General features: G+C 52.4%; 6 protein-coding genes across 6 annotated transcripts; 4 read left to right on the forward strand and 2 right to left on the reverse strand.

The window, feature by feature from the left end:
* Positions 1–236: 236 nt before the first annotated feature.
* On the forward strand, positions 237–1,454 carry AYL99_02104 (hypothetical protein; the record flags this gene model as incomplete). The annotated part of the gene is made up of 1 exon (XM_018833620.1): positions 237–1,454. One exon carries the CDS (start codon positions 237–239, stop codon positions 1,452–1,454), a length of 1,218 nt encoding a protein of 405 aa, XP_018696244.1.
* A 466-nt stretch (positions 1,455–1,920) lies between these two features.
* On the reverse strand, positions 1,921–5,999 carry AYL99_02105 (hypothetical protein; the record flags this gene model as incomplete). Its single annotated transcript, XM_018833621.1, has 2 exons — positions 1,921–5,716; positions 5,767–5,999. 2 exons carry the CDS (start codon positions 5,997–5,999, stop codon positions 1,921–1,923), a joined length of 4,029 nt encoding a protein of 1,342 aa, XP_018696245.1.
* Positions 6,000–6,623: 624 nt separating this feature from the next.
* Positions 6,624–7,458, forward strand: AYL99_02106 (hypothetical protein; the record flags this gene model as incomplete). Its single annotated transcript, XM_018833622.1, has 4 exons — positions 6,624–6,775; positions 6,829–7,101; positions 7,173–7,239; positions 7,297–7,458. The coding sequence occupies 4 exons, from the start codon at positions 6,624–6,626 to the stop codon at positions 7,456–7,458; spliced, it is 654 nt and encodes a 217-aa protein (XP_018696246.1).
* Positions 7,459–7,966: 508 nt separating this feature from the next.
* Positions 7,967–9,372, forward strand: AYL99_02107 (hypothetical protein; the record flags this gene model as incomplete). The annotated part of the gene is made up of 3 exons (XM_018833623.1): positions 7,967–8,074; positions 8,125–8,844; positions 8,896–9,372. The coding sequence occupies 3 exons, from the start codon at positions 7,967–7,969 to the stop codon at positions 9,370–9,372; spliced, it is 1,305 nt and encodes a 434-aa protein (XP_018696247.1).
* A 2,605-nt stretch (positions 9,373–11,977) lies between these two features.
* Positions 11,978–14,171, reverse strand: AYL99_02108 (ferric-chelate reductase (Fre2); the record flags this gene model as incomplete). The annotated part of the gene is made up of 2 exons (XM_018833624.1): positions 11,978–13,526; positions 13,633–14,171. The coding sequence occupies 2 exons, from the start codon at positions 14,169–14,171 to the stop codon at positions 11,978–11,980; spliced, it is 2,088 nt and encodes a 695-aa protein (XP_018696248.1).
* Positions 14,172–16,005: 1,834 nt separating this feature from the next.
* Positions 16,006–17,593, forward strand: AYL99_02109 (hypothetical protein; the record flags this gene model as incomplete). Its single annotated transcript, XM_018833625.1, has 3 exons — positions 16,006–16,030; positions 16,084–16,649; positions 16,742–17,593. 3 exons carry the CDS (start codon positions 16,006–16,008, stop codon positions 17,591–17,593), a joined length of 1,443 nt encoding a protein of 480 aa, XP_018696249.1.
* Between the last annotated feature and the right edge of the window lie 1,140 nt (positions 17,594–18,733).

Here is an 18,733-nt window from a genome sequence, read left to right on the forward strand (position 1 = left end):
GCTGACATGTCAAAAGGGATAAATAGAAGATTGTTCTGCTTCAGTCACATAGGTCATATACATATATACATTAAGACACTTTCCATCTTGTCTATAGAGGGTTTTATTTCCAAGCTCACGACACCACGACTTTGCGCCTAGCTGGATAGTGGACACCCCTGGATATCCCCCAGCCTTGTTATATCCCCGACAAAGGACCTAAAAGGAAAAAAAGGACTTCATGCACGTGGAGAGATATGGAACTCGCCGGTCCCGAACCAGAAGTCCCGACTACCTCCGACGAAGAAGAACACCAGGTCCCCGTGGGACGATCTGACCCCTATCTCGCTCACTTCACCCAGCTCGGGCGCCAGATATACCTGTACACGCCGGTGGCGCCCTCGATCCCAGCGGTCGACATCGACAACAACGATGACTACCACGATGCTCCTGCTGCTGAAGGGGCCCAACAGCAACAACAACGAGAAGAAGAAAATGCACCGCCTGACCCGGACCTGATCATCGTGTGTTCGTGGATGTCGGCCCAGCCGCGCAACATCGTCAAGTACACGGGCGCGTACCGGACGCGGTACCCGCGGGCGCGCATCCTCCTGCTGCGCCAGGACGGCGGGGATTTCTTCTTCCGCACGCAGGCCCAGCAGCTGCGGAACCTGGCGCCGGCGGTCGTGGTGGTCGAGCGACTACTCGCCGCCACGAAGAAGGAGAGGGAGGAGGAGAGGAAGACGAAGACGATGAAGAAGGACAATGGTGGTGGTGGCGGTGGCGGTGGTGATCGAGACGGAGATGGGGACGGTGATGATGGTCATGATTTGAGAGTCCTCATACATATCTTCTCCAACGGCGGCGCGTGGACGGCCTGCCAGCTGGCGGACGCCTACTACCAACAGCAGTCCCGACGACATCAGAACCAGCGTGACCGCTCTGATTTCGAGTCTGATTCCAACTCGACCAAAGACCACCACTCCCCGCTCTGGCTCCTCCCCATCACAGCCCTCGTTCTCGACAGCACGCCCTCCCTCCCGAACATGGCGGCCTCACACACCGCCATCTGCGCGTCCCTGCCCAAGACGCCGCCAGGCGTGCGCCTGCTCAGCAGCGCCCTGGTGTGGGGGTACCTGGGGGCGGCGCGCGCGGTGGGCGCGGTGACGGGCCAGGAGCCGCCGACGCTGTCGCTGCGGCGGCGGCTGAACGACCCGCGCGGCGCGTTCACCCACCAGTCCCGGTGTGGTCGGCGTGGGCATCGCGTCTACATCTACAGCCAGGCCGATGCGCTGATCCCGGCCGCCGACGTGGAGCAGCACGCGCGCGAGGCCGCCGAGGTCCTTGGGCCCGGGGGCAGCGACAAGGTGCGTCTCGAGGATTTCGTCTCCTCCCGCCATGTCGGCCATGTCCTCGCGGATCCGGAGCGATATTGGGGCATTGTTGACAGGGTGTGGAGGGAGAGTGTGTCGTGATGTCTTCGAGTGCGTAGGGTGAGGGGGCCGAACATGTGTGTTCCCAATGGAAGAAGATGTTATACTGGACTAATATTGATATGGTGGGAATGCCTCTAAACAATAATACATCCAGCGTGGGTTGAGGGCAGAATCATGGAAGCATCGACAGACTGGTCAACTTTTGGAATCTTTTGCTCAATTCACTGTCGCAATGTCGTCTGAATGGCTATGGGGGTATTTGCAAGCTTTCGATGGCGCCATGTCATGTCTCGTCGCTCACATTTGACTCCGTGTCGAGGAGACTTCATGACTGTCTGTCTTCTGTGCCACTGACTCCCTCCTCTGGACCCTCGCTGTCTTCTTTATCCATCCATGCTGGTGCCTCCTTGCCATGACCATCATCACCTCCCAACCACACCTTGCGAGGAGTAAATACTGGGCATTTATCTCTCACAGGCACTTCCTTGCCACAAACCAGCCCTGCTCAAACCCCTTCCATCTGTACACTCCTCACCATGCCCGCAAATTCGCGCTTCACAAAGTCAACATAGCCTCTCCACGAGATCAACTCCCCGGCGACACCTTCGACGGTCACATGTGGAAACTTCCTGTCCAGCTCCAGCGTGATCCGGACGACCGCAGTATTTGCTTCATTCACTTTCTCAATTTCCTGCTTGACTGCGTTCTCCTTCAATTTGGCGCCCAAGACCACCCGGAATTTCTCCGCAAGCATGGGCAAGCGCCGTCGTGTTGCGTCGGGATCAATCACTGATAAACGGCTGAGCATGAGAATGCACAAGGTGCGGATGTCATGGTCGTCCGGAATGCCATCCAAGATGCGGTCAAAGATTTTGGGGATGGGGAGGTGCGGGATCGCACTGGGGCAATCGAGCAGTGCATACATGGTCGCGTACGCAGACTTCCGAAGGTCGAGACCGGCATCTTCGGTGTGGGTAAAGGGGCCAATCTTGACCTGCTTCACGAGTTCAGGCTTAATCTTCGAATCCTCCAAGACCGTGGGGAGGAGTTGGCCGACATCAGGAATCACGAGTTCGGGTTTGTTATGAATGGCCGCATTGAGCGTGGTGACTGCCAGCCGTCGGTTAGACAGGTCACTGTCATTCAGCATCATCTGGAGCATGGGCGTCATGGTCTTGACTAAGATGTTGTTGTAGGAGTTGCTGGCTTCGCCGAGGGTGAAACGGAAGGCGGAGATGACAGTGCCACGGACCGATGGGTTTGGGTCAGCCAGTGCTTTGGAGAGCTCAGGGACATAGGTATTCGGGTCAATTGTGGCCAGTCGACCAATGCACTCAGCTCCGACCGCGCTGTTGTCCTCGATCTGTGACACGGCGAAGAGCTTCTGCCACAGTTCGGCCGCAAACGGAGCCATTTCTCCCAAGGTACTGTCCGAGTGTTCCAGAATCTCTTTGACAGAGTGGAGGTAAAGGTAGTCCGAGGCTGATGTCTGTGTCAAGCTCTGGAGGATAATGGGCACACATTCGGAAATGTTGTTGGAGCTGGCGCTGCCCAACGCAATGGCGGCAGAGAGTCGGACTTTGTCTGATTCGGCGGAGAGGCAGTTGATGAAGGTTTGAATCTTCACAGGGGAGCTCGGGCCCGTTCTGAACCCGACCTCTCCGAGCACCGTCAACGCTAAACAGATGGCTCGCACGTCTTGTGATGTTTCGAGTTCCTTCAGAAAATCAGAGATCCCAATATTCAGGTTGTCGCCCCCATAGACCAGTAATGTGCCAATGGCCCTGCCCAGAACCGTCGTCTCCCCCGTGGTCCCGACGGTGAGGAGTCCTTTCATGAGCAGCGCCCCAACACCATGCTCTCCGATGACTTTCACGACGAGTAGATACGCTCGCAGCGGAGGCCCTTCAATTCGAGTTTGTGAAATGCCGCAAAGCGCATCAACCAGCTCCGGGGTGACCAGCGCTTGGGCGTTGGTGGGGATGATCTTGGACATGATGACCAGTGCCGGGGTCAGTAAGTGAAGGTCGTTGATCGATATGAGAGGCATCAACATGGCTTGGAGCTGCAGAATCGTGGTGGTTTCGTACAATGAGGCCGTCACAGGGTTCAAAGCAAGATATTGTAATGATTCCAGGCAGGAACCCCGGAGAGATCGATCAGCTTTACGGAGTTGGTTGGCCATCTCCAGGGAAACTTCTTGTACCCAAGCAGAGCCGATGTTATCGTGAATGCTGGCGGCCTCGCCAACACGGCCAATTGCTCTCGCACTCGCCAGTCTAGTGGTTTCGTTCTTCAGTCTGTCACTCAGGATTCCAAGACTTCTAATCCTGGCTGAGTTTGACAGCAGTTCGGTGGCGGATGTTCTCGCCAGGAGAACACCAAATACAGAAATAGCTCGATGCCGCACTTCAAGGTCAGTGTTATTGTCCGTGATGCGGTCGACTATTACTTCCCAGAGCTTTTCAATGTGCATGGCGTGATCTTGGTTTGCGGTAGGCAGCCGAGGTGGAGTCAGAGCCTTGACAAACTGCTCAACCGTGGCAAGAGCTTCGGTGGAAACTTTGTAGTTTCTGTCACGAGCACTGGCCGTGACTGGGGGTATGAGAGCGATGACAAAAGGTATCAGGACAGTGGTGCTATTGGTCTCCGCGATCGCACTGATCAGGGTTAACGTCTCGATCTGAAGACTGGCAACCGTCGCCGAGATACCAGATGCTCCACCGCCGGATCCTGAGCCCAGCGACGGCTTCAAAGCATCTGCGATGGGATCTTCCAGCTGCTGCAAGTGGTCCGACAGGATTCCATTCCTTGCCAATGTCAAAGTCTTGAGCATGACGACGGCAGCCTGCTTGAGTGCGATGCTCGCTTTCTTCCACAACTTTGTAAGTGCTTGAACAATTTTTGGCACCAGGCTGACCAGGTCAGCCTGGGACCCTGTGGGCGGAGATGCTGGGATGATCGGAGGGCTAGCCCGGATGGCTATGAGACCTCGGAGATCTGGATCTTTCTTGTCCGCTTCGCTATCTTGTCGTCTTCGCTTGCGAGTGTTGGTTGGCATTGCTGGATTTTCCGAAGAATCGACTCTGGTAAGTGATTCGGTCAGACCAGATCCCGTTTTCCGAACCAAAGCGGTGGTGGCTGCAATGACTTCCAATCGAACATTGTCTTCGCGCTCTCCGAACAGCCGGGAGATGAGAGTAGGTGCGATCTTGCCGAAAAGCATGGCTCTGTCGCTTACCGACGAGCCCGAGATGATGGTGTATAGGGCCTTCGCCGCACAACGTCTCACTTTCCAGCTCATGTCATCAACGTCGCTGAAAGCATCGTCATCGTCCAGCTCGGCATATTCATCGTCGTCATCGTCTTCGAGCGCTTCTTCTGTAATGCCGTCATCGGAATCCTCGTCTTGGGTCCCTCCCATCTCGTCGTCTTCAATGTCTGCAACATTCGGATCGTACTTGAGATATCGCAATGCAGCGTCAATAGCACTGGCAAAATGAGGTTTCATCTCAAGCGGACACGATCCAAGCAGAGCCTCGAGTGCAATGAGAGCAGTTTCCCGCAATTCCTCAATCTCTGGGTCGACCTCGGCATCCTCCTCCGACACAGACGCAGTAGAAGATAGCTCCTCTTGACTCAGGACCTGAAGGACGTGGGGAACGACATCGTCGACGAAGGGTCCGAACTTGACGGGACTCGAACGGGCAAGAGTTGCGACCGTCGCGACAAGAAATCTCCGATGTTCAACGGTTAGCTGAGGATTCTGAAAGCTCCCAGTGAGAGCTGCTACGAAAGATCGAACTTGAGCATCATTGAAGTGAACCAGCAATGCGCCGATCCCAGCCAGAGCCCGTTTCTTGACCACCCCTCCTGCCTGTGGACTCTCGATGATGTTCATCACGGCCTTGGCCAGTGCCACCAGTTCCAAGTCCTGCAGTAGGGATCCATAACATTTGACGATTTCAATCATGACATCGACCGCGTCGCTGCTGAAGCCTTTGTCTTTCTGTCTCTCCAATAGACCAGTCGGCAGCTGCGGTGGAGGCCTCCCCGACGGCGACGGTAACACCACATGACCGACCAACCTCGGAATCAAGACTTTGCTGACTGCTCCATATGCCTCTCTAACATCTTGAGCAGGAGCTTCGTTTGGTTTGGGTTGCGGCAAGGAGGCGATTAGAGCCCGTAATGCGGAATTGGGGATGGAGATGTCAATGTCATTTTTGGCGAGATCGGTAAGCTTGTCTATCAGCGGTGCGATAGTCTCGCCCGGTATACGTGCTGCCAGAGGGGCAATACTATTTCAATTTAGTGTATGGTCATATTCAGCATCGGGCATCCAACTCACCACTTGAGAGCCTGGTTCTGGACTTCGCCATGCTGATCCGCCAAAGCCTTGAGTAGGCCGTCTATGATTCGTGCGGCAGTATGAGCGTCAGTCCGTATATACTCCGAGTACGCATGATTCAGGATGTCGGTGAGGTCGCTCAATTGCATGTAACGAATATCTGGATCAGGGTCATCCATCTTATTGAGCAACTGGGCAATCGCCTGATGGAGCGAACTGCGGTCTCTCGCCATGATGGTCCACGGGACGCTTAAGGTGCTGTGATAAGGAGGAGAAACGGCAAATCTCTCAGGTCATCGAATCGTGGGCGTAGGGTGGGAGGATTCGCATGGGGAGGTGATTTCGACCAAGTGAGGGGACGATTTTCTCGAGCCGCAGGCAGGACAAAGAAAGCAGGCGCTCAAACGCTGAGATCGACGAATGCTGGACTGACCTGATGTCCTCTTGGCAAGAACTCAGGTGCAGGAAGGCATCCAACAGGTTGTGGCGGCGAATTCACGCTCACTCTGAACCGCTATTGACAAACATCAAAAAAGTCCCAAGTGGGATGATGAATCGTCTTGTGAGCGCAGTGGAGAGCCTCAACCGCACCGCAGCAGCAGCAGTGACCAATGACGTCTTTGTGGTTGTGATTGGCTGGATGGGCTGGTTCCTGAAAGCGCAGTTATGGCTCGTATGACATGCGGGACTAAAGTTGTTATATGGGGAGAAAGCTCCAAAAGCTTCTCCTCCCAGAATTTCCGGAGGTGTTTTCCCGTTGACCAGGAGTGAGCAAGGACACATCCTTAAGTCATAACTCCCTCGTCTATATTCTTGTAGTCCCTCTTTTGCCCTGCTCGCTTTTCTTCAACTTCCCAATGCCGCTACCAAGGTCAGCCGCCCTCCGGGGCACTTTTAGCTCCTTCACTCTTCGACGTGCAGGAACCCAAGCTCGAACCAGTTTCCGAGGTGTTGGCCGGAGGACTTATGCCACTGAACATGGTGCACACAAGAGCAGCGATATTCCCTGGTCAGTTCGCGTTGTGAAAATAGCTATTACCGGTTCTGACACAGCTTGGACAGGCTAATTGGTTCCCTCGTCGTCACCATCCCAGCTGCGGGTTGGCTATTGCAGCAAGGACCCCAAAAGTCGGATCATGGCCACGGTTCCCATGCCACAGAAAAGCACGAGGAAGTTCCTCCTGAGGAATCCAAAGAGGAATCGAAAGAAGAGCCCAAGGAAGACGATGAATCATCAAAAGAAGGCACTGAGAAAACGGAAGAAGCAGGGAAGGAGGAAGAGAGCCAGGATGAAAACAAGGAAGAGTCCCCCAGCGAAGGCGACGACAAGGAACCGTAGGTTTGAGCTGCAGATGCTGCTGCATGCGACAGTGTGCATCTGAATTACAGACTGACACAGTGCGCAGAACCCCTAAAGGGACGGCGAAACCCAACGATGAGGCCAAAGAGTCTGAAGAAAAGGGTGCTAAAGATGTAAGTTGACCTTTGCTGGCTGTGTCTACATCTTTGCCTTGTGCTGACCACTGGCAGGCCCAAGGTGATGTCACTGGGGCAAACAATCCCTTTATGGGTGACGAGGAGAGAAGCAAGAAACCGGAGGGTATGGATGCGACGGCCAAGATTCACGGTACTGTGGACACTTCGAAGCGGTCCAGCAAAGGCCACCATGAGGGTGGCCAGAAGGATGATTGATGCTTTGGCCGACCTGACCGACGGAACAAAGTCGGAGGGACTCTGCATGCATTATTCAAGGTTCGTGCTGGCAAGTGTGGCATTGTCGGGCAGTTTCTATAGCCATGGTGGTAATTACCGTGTAGAAAAAGCATCCTGTGGCCCCAAAGCATTCTTGTTGCTTTATGCATCGAGTGCACAGACATCGTGGTGCTGTACGGATAGATGCGAGAGAAATACGCAAGATACGGCAGATACGAGTAGTCCAGAGGGATTCGCATTTCCCAGGAGATTGCTTGATGGATCCAATGACCCCTCAATACGTGCTGGTCCGTGTTCCGGACAGCCACGGAGCCTTTTGCGGAGGCTTACTATGATAATTTTGATGACATGGCCATTTCACATGTCTTTTCGAGTGCCAGGAAGTTTTACGCACAATCCTTTTCCAACTCTTCGAATATTTCCTCGAAATAATACAATCTCCTGCTCTGGGACCGTACGGTCTCTCACTGACGATATCGTTGGCATCATGGCACGTCCACGGCGGGCGTCAAGCAACCTCGGGGGGGATCCCAGGGGAGACACCAGCGCACCCGCATTCGCTACTATGACGGCGCGACCAGCTGGGCAGATTTCTGTATGACCCAGCAGCATTGCCCCGAGAACCTGTGATCTGACTGTTTTTAGGCGGACGAGAAGGACGGGAAGCCTCGCTCAAAGAGACGGAAAGCAAGGTCGGCCTTTCGAAAATGGAAACAGATATCCTTGCGGCACACCTGGATCAATCCACTCATCCTCACGATTGCGATCCTCATTGCCTACTACATCAGCCCCGGAGAGCAAAACCCTCTACACAAGGCGATTTTCTTGTCGTATAATGTTGGGCCAGATTATCCCGGCGGACCAGACATGTACGGCAAGGGAAAAGCAGACATTGCTTTCGTGGCCTTTTACACGATCGTCCTGAGCTTCACCAGAGAATTTGCCATGCAAAGAATTATTCGACCCGTTGCCATCAGGTGCGGCATCACAAAGAGAGCGAAGCAGGCACGGTTTATGGAACAAGTCTACACGGCCATGTACTTTGGCATTTTCGGTCCTTTTGGACTCTATGTCATGTCGAGGGGTTCGTTGTGGTACTTCAATACCACGGCAATGTTCGAAGGATTCCCACATCGAAAGCACGAGGGTGTGTTTAAGGCATACTACTTGTTGCAAGCGGCCTACTGGGCTCAGCAAGCTATCGTCCTCATGCTGCAACTGGAGAAGCCCCGAAAAGACTTCAAAGAGTTGGTCTTTCACCATATTGTCACCCTGGCTCTCATTGGACTGAGCTACCGCTTTCATTTTGCTAAGATGGGCATTGCCGTCTACATCACCCATGATATCAGTGATTTCTTCCTGGCGGTAAGCGCTGGCCCTGGACACGGATTTTCCTCAAAGGCTAACCCCTCTCAGACCTCCAAAACATTCAATTATCTGGACTCGATCATCGTAGGGCCATACTACTTTCTCTTCGTGTGTGTTTGGATCTATCTCCGCCACTACATCAACCTCATCATTTTGTGGGCGACCCTGACCGAATTCCGCACCGTGGGACCTTTCGAGCTGAACTGGGAAACTCAGCAATACAAGTGTTGGATTAGCCAGATCATTACATTTTCGCTCCTCGCCTGCCTCCAAGCCGTCAACCTGTTCTGGCTGTTCTTGATCCTCCGCATCGCCAAAAACTACGTCTTCTCCAACATCAGGGCCGATGAACGAAGTGACGATGAAGAGGAGGACGAACAGACCGAAGAGGCGCCCAGCGGAGGACAGAAGGTTTTAGAAAACGGCAAAGTTGGTGGAGAGAAACCAGTTGTGCTTGTCAACGGGGAGCCTGTCGAGGGTGTGGCCAAATCAAATGGAGTGCGGGAACGGAAGAGGAAGAGCTGAGGGTATGAAAGCCAGACAACAAGCGTGTAAGAGCACCGGTAGCCTTCTTGTCTACCAAGCAACGGGATTTACTAGGGCGGTAATGGACATATATGTACGAGTAGATTGTAGCGCCCGAGGTTTGATTCTGTGCCAACTTTGAATTTGCTGATGGAGAGAAAGCGAAACTTCTTGATGAATAAAACTGTATTTCCCATGGCCAAAGACGTCTGGTTACGCGCTTGTTTCTCATCAGTAGGTGTTTTTCAGGTTGTTCTTGTTCGTCTCCTTCACCTCCTCCTGCTCGCTTTGCGTTGGTTTACATTCCAACGACCATCGTCATCTTCCATCCACAATCAGGGCTTTAGGTAAGCTGTTTCTTGACCGGAATCCCGACGCCCGTCTCCCTTCCGTCCCACGTAACCTCGCGCCGCTTTTACTTAGGCTAGCTCGCGTCCGGCTTAACGTCGGCTTAGGCTCGGCTAGGCTAGCTTACCTTACTAACTATATCGAGATAGTGACCTAAAAGTCGTCTCTTCTCCAGACTATTAAGTTATAACGAGAGATCTAAAACGAGGCTCTAGAGGGGTTCCCTAGAGACGCACTATAGTACATTACCTTCTCGACTCTACGAGAACGAGTCGGTCTTTATAAACGTAATGGTCCTCGTACGACGTCTCTTATCCTGTTGAGCGAAGCGAAAACAGTATTACAGGGCAACTTCGTCAAAGAAGCCGCGGATTTGATTGGTGCGGAAGAATATTGAGATCCGATTGGCTGTTTTTTCTAACGTCACGTGCCAGTTGGCCTTTGACCAATAAGGTGAGAATACGGACAGCGATTTTCAAAGCGTCTCTATCACTATCACTACCACTGCCACTAGCACTAGCACTACCATTACCACTACCACTACCACTACCACTACCACTACCACTACCACTACCACTACCACTACCACTACCACTACCACCACTACTACTAGTGTCTCGTGCGTAGTATCAGTGCGTAGTGTGTAGTGCCAGTACGCAGTGCGTAGTGCCCGTGCCCGTCTTTTTTCACCTTCAGTCTTTTCGCCACGCTTAGCAGGTCGCCTTAGGGAGTCACGCGGTGAAAACGCCGCCCTACAGCGTATTTTACCTCCGGCGCGAGAGAGGATTCCTAGAAATAGTCCCTCTACCCCTTCTAATGTCTCGTTGGGTTTCTACCTACTCTATCGTCGATTCCCCCCTCCTCTCCGTACCTTCCCTCTCTTTTTTGTCGAGTGACTTGATCTTTATTAACTCTTTTCATGTCCTCTAATCTGGCTCCTAGTACGACTTCTTCTTTCCATTCTTGGCATAGGTATAGGTCTTGGGACACTCAGGAGCCATCAACTATGAGGATCAAGAACGAGAAAAGAAGTTGGAAGGGCCTAAACCCAGACGAGCAGATAGAGGCGGCGTTAGAGGATGGGCTCTCCGGGGATAGTTTAGGGATCGACGGTAACCCTATTCGTGTAAAACTTGCTGAGAGTAGTAAACCGCGGTACGAGGCGATGATGGAGCTTTGGAAAGCGTGCGCCACCATAACAGGATGAATTTGAATCCGGTAGCAAGGTTTATAACATTCTCGTTAAGCGCTGAGGGTCCGAGAAAAGGCTCTGTGGACTTGTTATCCGGTCCAAAACAGGGGCACACCAGAGCCCGGAGACCGAAAATTGTCCCCAACGGGCAACTGCCAGCCGCATCCAGCAATGACCTTCTTAGCGCATTTTACTCGGACCAGAAAAGGATATAGGTTTTGGTATGGTGGAGATCTTCCTGCAAATATCGTGGTATTCAGCGGCGGCGACAAAGCGCCTGGCCTTTGTATCCGTCTGGGACCGTGGCCTGCCGCCTTACTACTTCTAGGAATCTGGTAACCTGGCTCAACTTCGGCTCAGCCTCAGCGGGAGCTGCTCAGTCTGTCACCATCCTCCTCCTCATCACCGGGTCATTGGGTGCTCACGCCATACTTGGTCGGTGTCTCTCTTCGAGGATGTGGAAACTTTACACGACTGTCTACGAGAGCCCAAAAATATATAAAAAAAATAAAAAAATTACAAGAGATAGTTATTGGAACCATTGCTGCAACCAGGCGATCAGTACATCAGACCTGGACGTGCAGTCCCACGCAAGGGACGGCATCCAACGCTGTATTTTGCCTACTGACTGCTCTGGCACGACTCATCACATTGCGTAGCATAAATGATGCGTTATCCACACGATTTATTCGATCCCCACGAATCTGCCACTGTTCACAGTTCTGATTTGCATAGGACAATGGTCTCGTCAGATTGATCTCCACCGTCACACCCTGGCGAAAATGCTCTAAATTCAGGGCCCAGACATTGAGAAGTGGCTGCGAGTTATGCAGCCACTTGAGTTCCAGTCTCCCCGTGTATATACACACATATATATACATAAGAAATGTGCAGACGGGCACTAGGAAGAGCCGAAAATGAGTCTCCTCAAGCATGGCTGCTCTGGCCCCAAATCTGGGTGCTCATCGTGACATCATCCCATCTACAGTAAGAGGTCAGAGTGTTTGCATATCTGGAGCGAATGAATTGCTTCGACTCTTGGAGAGGTGCCTTGCCGCTTTCAGCCTACCACCCAAATGTATCAACCTCAAGCTCGAACGAACAGCGGCCTGATTTCTCTCTGCCGAGTCGGGCCACAACAGCCCTGACGTCGTCACACATGCCAGGTGGTCCGCACACCACAACCCCGATCTTGGAATATCCGAGATCGGCCTGATCGTGTAACAAGCCGCTGATGTCCAACCTTTGCCCGACGACGATTTCCTTGTCGCAGATTTGGTCCAACAAACTAGCCAAAGCTTCAACAAGACAAACGTCGTCAGCCTTGACGCTGTGGTAGAGTTTCACGTTCGGGTGACAGTGGACGAAAGCCAGCAGTCCAGTAATGCCTATCCCCCCGCCGATGAGCAACAGCCGATCACTCTGGAGGACTTCCTTGGTAGGGTTGCAAGGATAAGGGCCTTCAAGAAGTGTGGCCAATTCGTTCCGTGGCTTCAAGAATCGCGTCATTCCTGCCTTTTTTCGAACAAACAGTGTTAATCCTGAATTCTTGTAGGCTTCATGCTGACTTGAAGGTCTCGGAGTCACAGTGATTGGGCGGTTCTTTTCCGGGTCACCGAGAGTGGCTGGCACCGTACCGTCGGTGTTGGGGCGCCCAGTAAGAGCAGCAGTAGGGATAATGGAAAAAGGATGATTCTCCCAAGGCCGAAAAGGATGAAGCGTCGGAAAGTAGACGTAGACGCACTGCCCCGGCGAAGACCACCGAGGTCCTGGAACATCGATGCGAGCAATAGTGTCGCTGACGTCGGTCACGACGGCCTGTTTCACACCCGTCTTCAAGATTCGCCCCACCCGAGCCAGTCGATCAAAGCCCCAGACAGCAAACGTTGCGTATAGGAAAGTCTCGTAGCCGAAGTCTCCCTCGTCATCGGCCCAGACGTGATACCAACATCCCACAAGGCAGACGACAGCCATGACGATATGTGTGAGTAGGAACAGCTCGTACGCTCGTTGGCGTATGACAAGAAAGCTCGTGAGTATAATGATGACAGCTGCGACCGTACCCACACAGCCCCAATACCAGAGCGGTGTATCGACTGTGGAAGAATAATAGCCGTCGTCTTGGTATAGTACCAACGAGAGAATTGAATGGAGAAGAGTTTGGATGAGGAAGAGCCGGGCGATCCATCGATGGAGCAGCATGTAGGTCGAGTGGGACCAATTGGTGAGCCATAATAAGATGTTGTTCCTGCTCGAGAACAGGAACAAGACTGGGAGTTGACAGAATGCTAGAGCACCCGTGCGCCACATCCAGTACGCCATGAGTTCTTGGTAGTGATTTTTGTACCACTGCATCTCTTCATTCGGCCATAATGTCTCATAGCCGATGGTCAGAAAGACAATGTTTAGTATGACGATCACGGCGATGTAACCACTCTGCCCGAGGGTGGGTACGTTGCCAATCAAGAAGGGAAGAGGTCGATCGTGGTAGGTCCCGACTATACTTTGATAGAGCCATGGTTTGATGCGGTCCGTTAAACCAGTCATGAAGGGGAGATATCCGAGCCAGGTCAACACAAGTGGCAGACCGAAGGCTGTGAGCAGGATCGCAAGTCTGTCAAGAGGGATCTTCATTAGCAATGAAACAGAGAGTCGCTATATTGGATCCGACTTGCACCGCTGAGATGCTAGGAGAAGAGACAATAAGAGCAACCACGTACCCGTAGTATGATTCCCGGGCGCTCTCACGGAAAAAGTATATCAAGGTATCTTGGGTGAGTTTCCAGGTGGTGTAAGTCGTGACCATGGTCATGTTTAGCACAAGATCCTCGCCCGATGCTACCACCGTTGGGGGTTTTGTGATGTTCGCCAACGTCTCGCCATAGCTCCACTTTGGGAGTATTTTGGTATCTCCTGTGATCTGCGTTTCCCAAAACTTCTCGATGGTCGACGCCCGGACATTTTCGGGGCAGAACGTGTGAATGCACCAGGCAATAGAGCTTAGGTAGGGAAAATCCGACGCACGACAAAGAGCTAGCTCATGCGCAATTGCATCCGCGGTGGTGAGCCCTCCAGCGCTGATCGCGGAGGAACATTGTAGCTTGTAAGGTGAGAAGGATCGGAAGCAGCCATGACCACAATACGGATTGTAAAATGTAAATCCCGCGATGCCAGCCAAGCCGCTTCTGGTGACTGGTAGTGGGCCAGTAGCTACTACACTCGTGGCCCAACTCAGCGCCGGCAAAAGAACGTATTTCATGACTAACGATGCCGATGACCGTCTGCAATGGCGTTGACACCATGAGCAGGGAATGGGGCCCACGGACGGGTTTTATACATGGTCGGTTGTGCCATAGATGGTCCACACTGCCAAGATGTGTGTGCATTCGGTTGATGAGAAGGGACTGTTGGAACAGAGACGGTGAGGTACTCGACCGATCTTTTCTCGACGTGGACTCTTTTGACCTCGCTTCACTGTCTCGCCGTCGATCGTCCTAGTCTAGAAAAATGTTGTTAGCGGATGCTGCTGCTCTTCCATGTTGGACAATGGACAATGTGGGTCTGAACAAGCTCATCTTGGAAGAGCTTCGCCGAGACCTGCAGGGCCGTTGGCCTTGGTATTTCTAGCCTGGCATCCTATTGCAAAGGGAAACTTGCTCATTCTTCGGTCGAACGTACGCTGACTGACAATGTGGTCGGGCCGGCCTCAAGGAGCTGATAGAATCGGAGCAGCCGATCGATCCATGTCCATCTACCAGCCTGGATTCATTAGTATTGGGCTCTTGGGACAGGATCAAATCTGGGGCACTTGCGGATATGAGTGAAGGTGTAGAATGCCTTCCTCGGTCGGCAGAATCTGCACCAGTTGATTGTAGGCCGATGGTGGCGCTCATTGTATTCGGGGTTGTCATCAAATATACTGTAGAATGCCTCAATGGGGCCAGGGACGATTTTGTCTCGATTGAGAACTCAAGGGAACTTCTCGACGTTTACCAGCGTCTTCAGTTAACCGATGTTGTTGCTAATAGGCTAAGCAACATCCCCTGCACAGCTTCGAACAACGAAGTCCAGTCGTGCGTCTAATTGGGCCGTAAAACGTGCTCACCTGGTTAGCCTGCATAGTCTGGCTTTGCTCTGGAAGCCCCGGTTGCAAGTGAACACAGGCATTTACCCACATGGGCCAATCTGGGACAATCTGGGCCAGGCTTGGATCCATGGTTCGGCGCTCCATATGGTAGGGTAGGTTACGTTACTGGACACGTTTTCAGTCTTCCAGCATTGTTCTTTCTTCCCAAAAACAGTTCTATGGCTCTCGTGTCGCTTCCCATACATCTGCACAGTACGGAGTATTCGTTGATTAAATTGTTGAATTGGATTTTAAATGGGCTCGCTCCTATTTCGTCGCGTTTACGCTTTCGCTTTCGGCATTATATTGGTATTTCAGCTGCAGTATCCAGTGAAGTTGGCAGATTCTGGCCTTTTGCTGGAATGGACAATTAGTGTTATTGACCAATGTCAAATCTGGCGTGGCCTGGTCCTTACCTGAATATCGCCACAAGTTGATCCTAGCGAAAGATAAATGTCCCGAGGAAAGCTCTGATGAGGATGCAATAATTATATAGCCTTACTATTGTAGTATGTGGCTAACAACATGATATTGTATACGAGGCCGACTTAGACTATAACTATACATAAGAGACCTAATTATACATTTTGGCAGTCGCTTTGGCAAGGCATACGAGAATCGCTCCGGCTCGCACCAGGTCTAATCGCGCGAGCACATTTCGACCAGCAGCAATTTCTGGTCACAAGTGCCGCCGTGAAGCCTGGGCTAGAGCTCCCTTCTGACTCTGGCCTGCGTGAAACTTGCTTAGCGCAGGCAATCTGTGGCAGCCTCTGGGCAAGGCGACAGACCTCTCCTTCCACCTCAGCCAGGATGGTCGTCCGGCAGTAGAAATGTGCTCTCTGAAATATCTTGCTCTTAGCTACCGGCACTGCTAATATGGCGCGATTTCTCATAACGATCGATGCCCACGAGCTCTCATCGTATTCTATTGCTGTCCCGTTAGCTATCGTGGCTTGCAACGAACAAGATGGACATGCCGTGGGGACCCAACGGTCAGCTGGATCGACATTGCCCTTGAGAAATGTTTTGTTAACTTTTCACACAGACAGTTTTGCCAGGAGATCTCCAGCCCGCTCTCGCCCAGATTCGAGGCCACCACTTAAACGCAAGCATTCGTCGTCTGGAGAGCACGCTCTTTGGATCGGCAACATTCCTTTACAGGCCAATATCCTTAATCTGAGGGATCATTTCTACCAAGTCGCCGGCAGCGACCTTGTCAGCATCACTTATAATCCAGAGGCAAGATATGCATTCGCCAACTTCAGTACCAAAGCTTCACGCTTGAAAGTCATTGAACTTGCTGCATCAACCCTGTTCCACGAGAAACGTCTCGACTGCCGCATCCGCTCAGAATCAGGAAGACGCTCCATCAAGGTCAGCTACGGGCATGACAATCACGGCGGCCGCAAGATATCCATCCACCAGCCCGTGGAACTCGAGAAAAAGATCGAAGAGTTGTCCCGATTCCCCGAGGCCGACCCGTCTCAGTTGGGAAAGGACAAGTACTTCATCATCAAAAGCTTTTCCATCGAGGCTATGCATCACAGTCTCCAGATGAATCAATGGCACGTTCCGTGTCGCCATGTCTATCGTATCAACAACGCCGTGCAGGTAGGAAACCCTCGGTCTCTTCTGTTCTTGTCTCCGCAAGCCGTTTCGTGGTTTCAGTCAGAGGCTAACCAAGCTCCTTGTCCCGTTCAAAGACCGCACGGAAAGTGTACTTGATCTTCTCCGTAAATGGTTCCGGTCAATTTTTTGGCTACGCGCTACTGACCTCCGCCATTGTCTGTGATGAGATGGACAACCCGACAAACGATCGAGAGTTACATTTCCCTCTGTCTGCAGAAGACGAAAACCCGGCCCAAAATGCCATTCGTAACATCGCACCAGCGTCCAGCGGTCAGACCCCTAGCACAACCGTTAGATCGAGAAGTCCCAGTGATGCTTCATCGCAACCTTTCCCTCTCACTCCCTCGAAATCTTTGCCGGCCCCTCTCCTTAATCCAGGCATAATCCAATACAAGCCAAGCAGACGACAGATCGTCTGGGAGGCATCATCGTGCGACCACCGCGACAGTGCCGCATCGGACAGCGAGTCTAGCTCTGCCTCCAGATCCCTTCCAAGTCTGCAGGATGGCGTGGCTAGACGCAGCGCGAGTTCGTCAGACACGTCGCCGATTCTAAAACGAAATCCGTCGTTCTGTGGCAAAAACTCCCCACCAACCTCGACGCGATCTCCTTCGCCCACTGGTATTAGAGATGAAGGCTTGTCAAATTCTGATGATGATACTACCGTGATGAGAACGCTCCGACAGTTCGGCCACCCATGTCGAATCAAGTGGCTCGCCGCCGATTCCCTGTCTTTCGACGAGGTTTGCGGCATCAGGAACAAGTGGAATGACAATAAGCCGATCCATGTGGCCAGAAACGCTACCCCAGTTCATCCAGATGCCGCAACGGCACTGCTGGACGTTTGGAGGTCTTCCGCGGCTCGGAAGAGAATGGAAAGACTCAGAGAAGCCAGCGCGAGAGCCTGGGGCAATATCTGGCATTGAAGAAAAACATCTGGTCTCTTTTTGGGCGATCAGACTTGTCACAAAGTTGCTATTTGGCATTGGAGCTGGGTGTTTCGCCCCGCAGCACCGGAGGCTATGTTTGCTTGAATTGTGAGGTCTACTGAACAAGGAGACGGGATTGTGGCATCAAGTATCACTGTTAGGAGTTTGTACTTGAGTATCTGTATGAATACACAGACGTCGCTGACGACGTTGGGGAAGGAATGGAAGCCTCGATCGAAATAGTTGTATGAGTGTGCGGCAGCCCGACTGGCTGAATCTCGGAGAATTTTCGCAATGCGCCGACCAGTAGTGCTGTCTTCTGTGTTCCTACATATGCTCTTTACGCTGAATAGTCCGCCTCGATAGTTTGAAAAGGTAGAAGATCTACCGGAGGACTTCATTCAGACTCCTTCTCACCGGGTCATCGACGAACGTAAGGTCAGGAGTCTGCGGCAACCGCGTTTCTAGCACCTGTATGTCCCCTATCCAACTCCTAAATGGGTACATTTCTATTTCATCTTCCATCCCAACCCCCAGGCGATGGGCAGGATTGCAATTGGTACAGCGTGGCCTGGCCGCGGCTTGCCCAGCCTAACTTCAACAGTCTTCCCGTGCGGAGGTCGAGAGAATTCGCCCAGGACAGAAAGCACCACATTCGACACTAAAAACATGAGCAAGTTTCTTTCAAGCCCGCGGCCAGTCAGACTGGAGATATATCAGCGTTGAGCAAGTATTCAGAATAGACATGTCTCCCACATCACAGCGAGAAATCGGTTCAAAAATTCCCTCCTGGGTAAGCGGCCTCCAGCCATATGGAATTGGCAACTTAAGGAGAAGACATCTAACTCGGTCACAGCGAATTGCAGTGTACCGCACGTCCTTTGGTCAGGTGACTCAGTCATAAGCACTTGCCTACAAGAGAAGATGTTAAGGGCTGCGAACTTCCTCTACTCAGATGAATGTGAGCAAGTTTGCTGAACCGCATGGACACGGGATTTTGTCGATGCATTGGGCTGATTGGAGAACATATTGGGATTGGTCGCACTGATACGAACGCGCGTGTTAACGTATCTTCCGCCTGGTAACTTTGTGTGTCCAAGATCCGGAAGGACCGAACGAGTGGCCTCGAGATAGCAT

The sequence above is a fragment of the Fonsecaea erecta genome (assembly GCF_001651985.1).
Source record: "Fonsecaea erecta strain CBS 125763 chromosome Unknown Scaff2, whole genome shotgun sequence".
In the NCBI taxonomy this organism is placed as follows: domain Eukaryota; kingdom Fungi; phylum Ascomycota; class Eurotiomycetes; order Chaetothyriales; family Herpotrichiellaceae; genus Fonsecaea; species Fonsecaea erecta.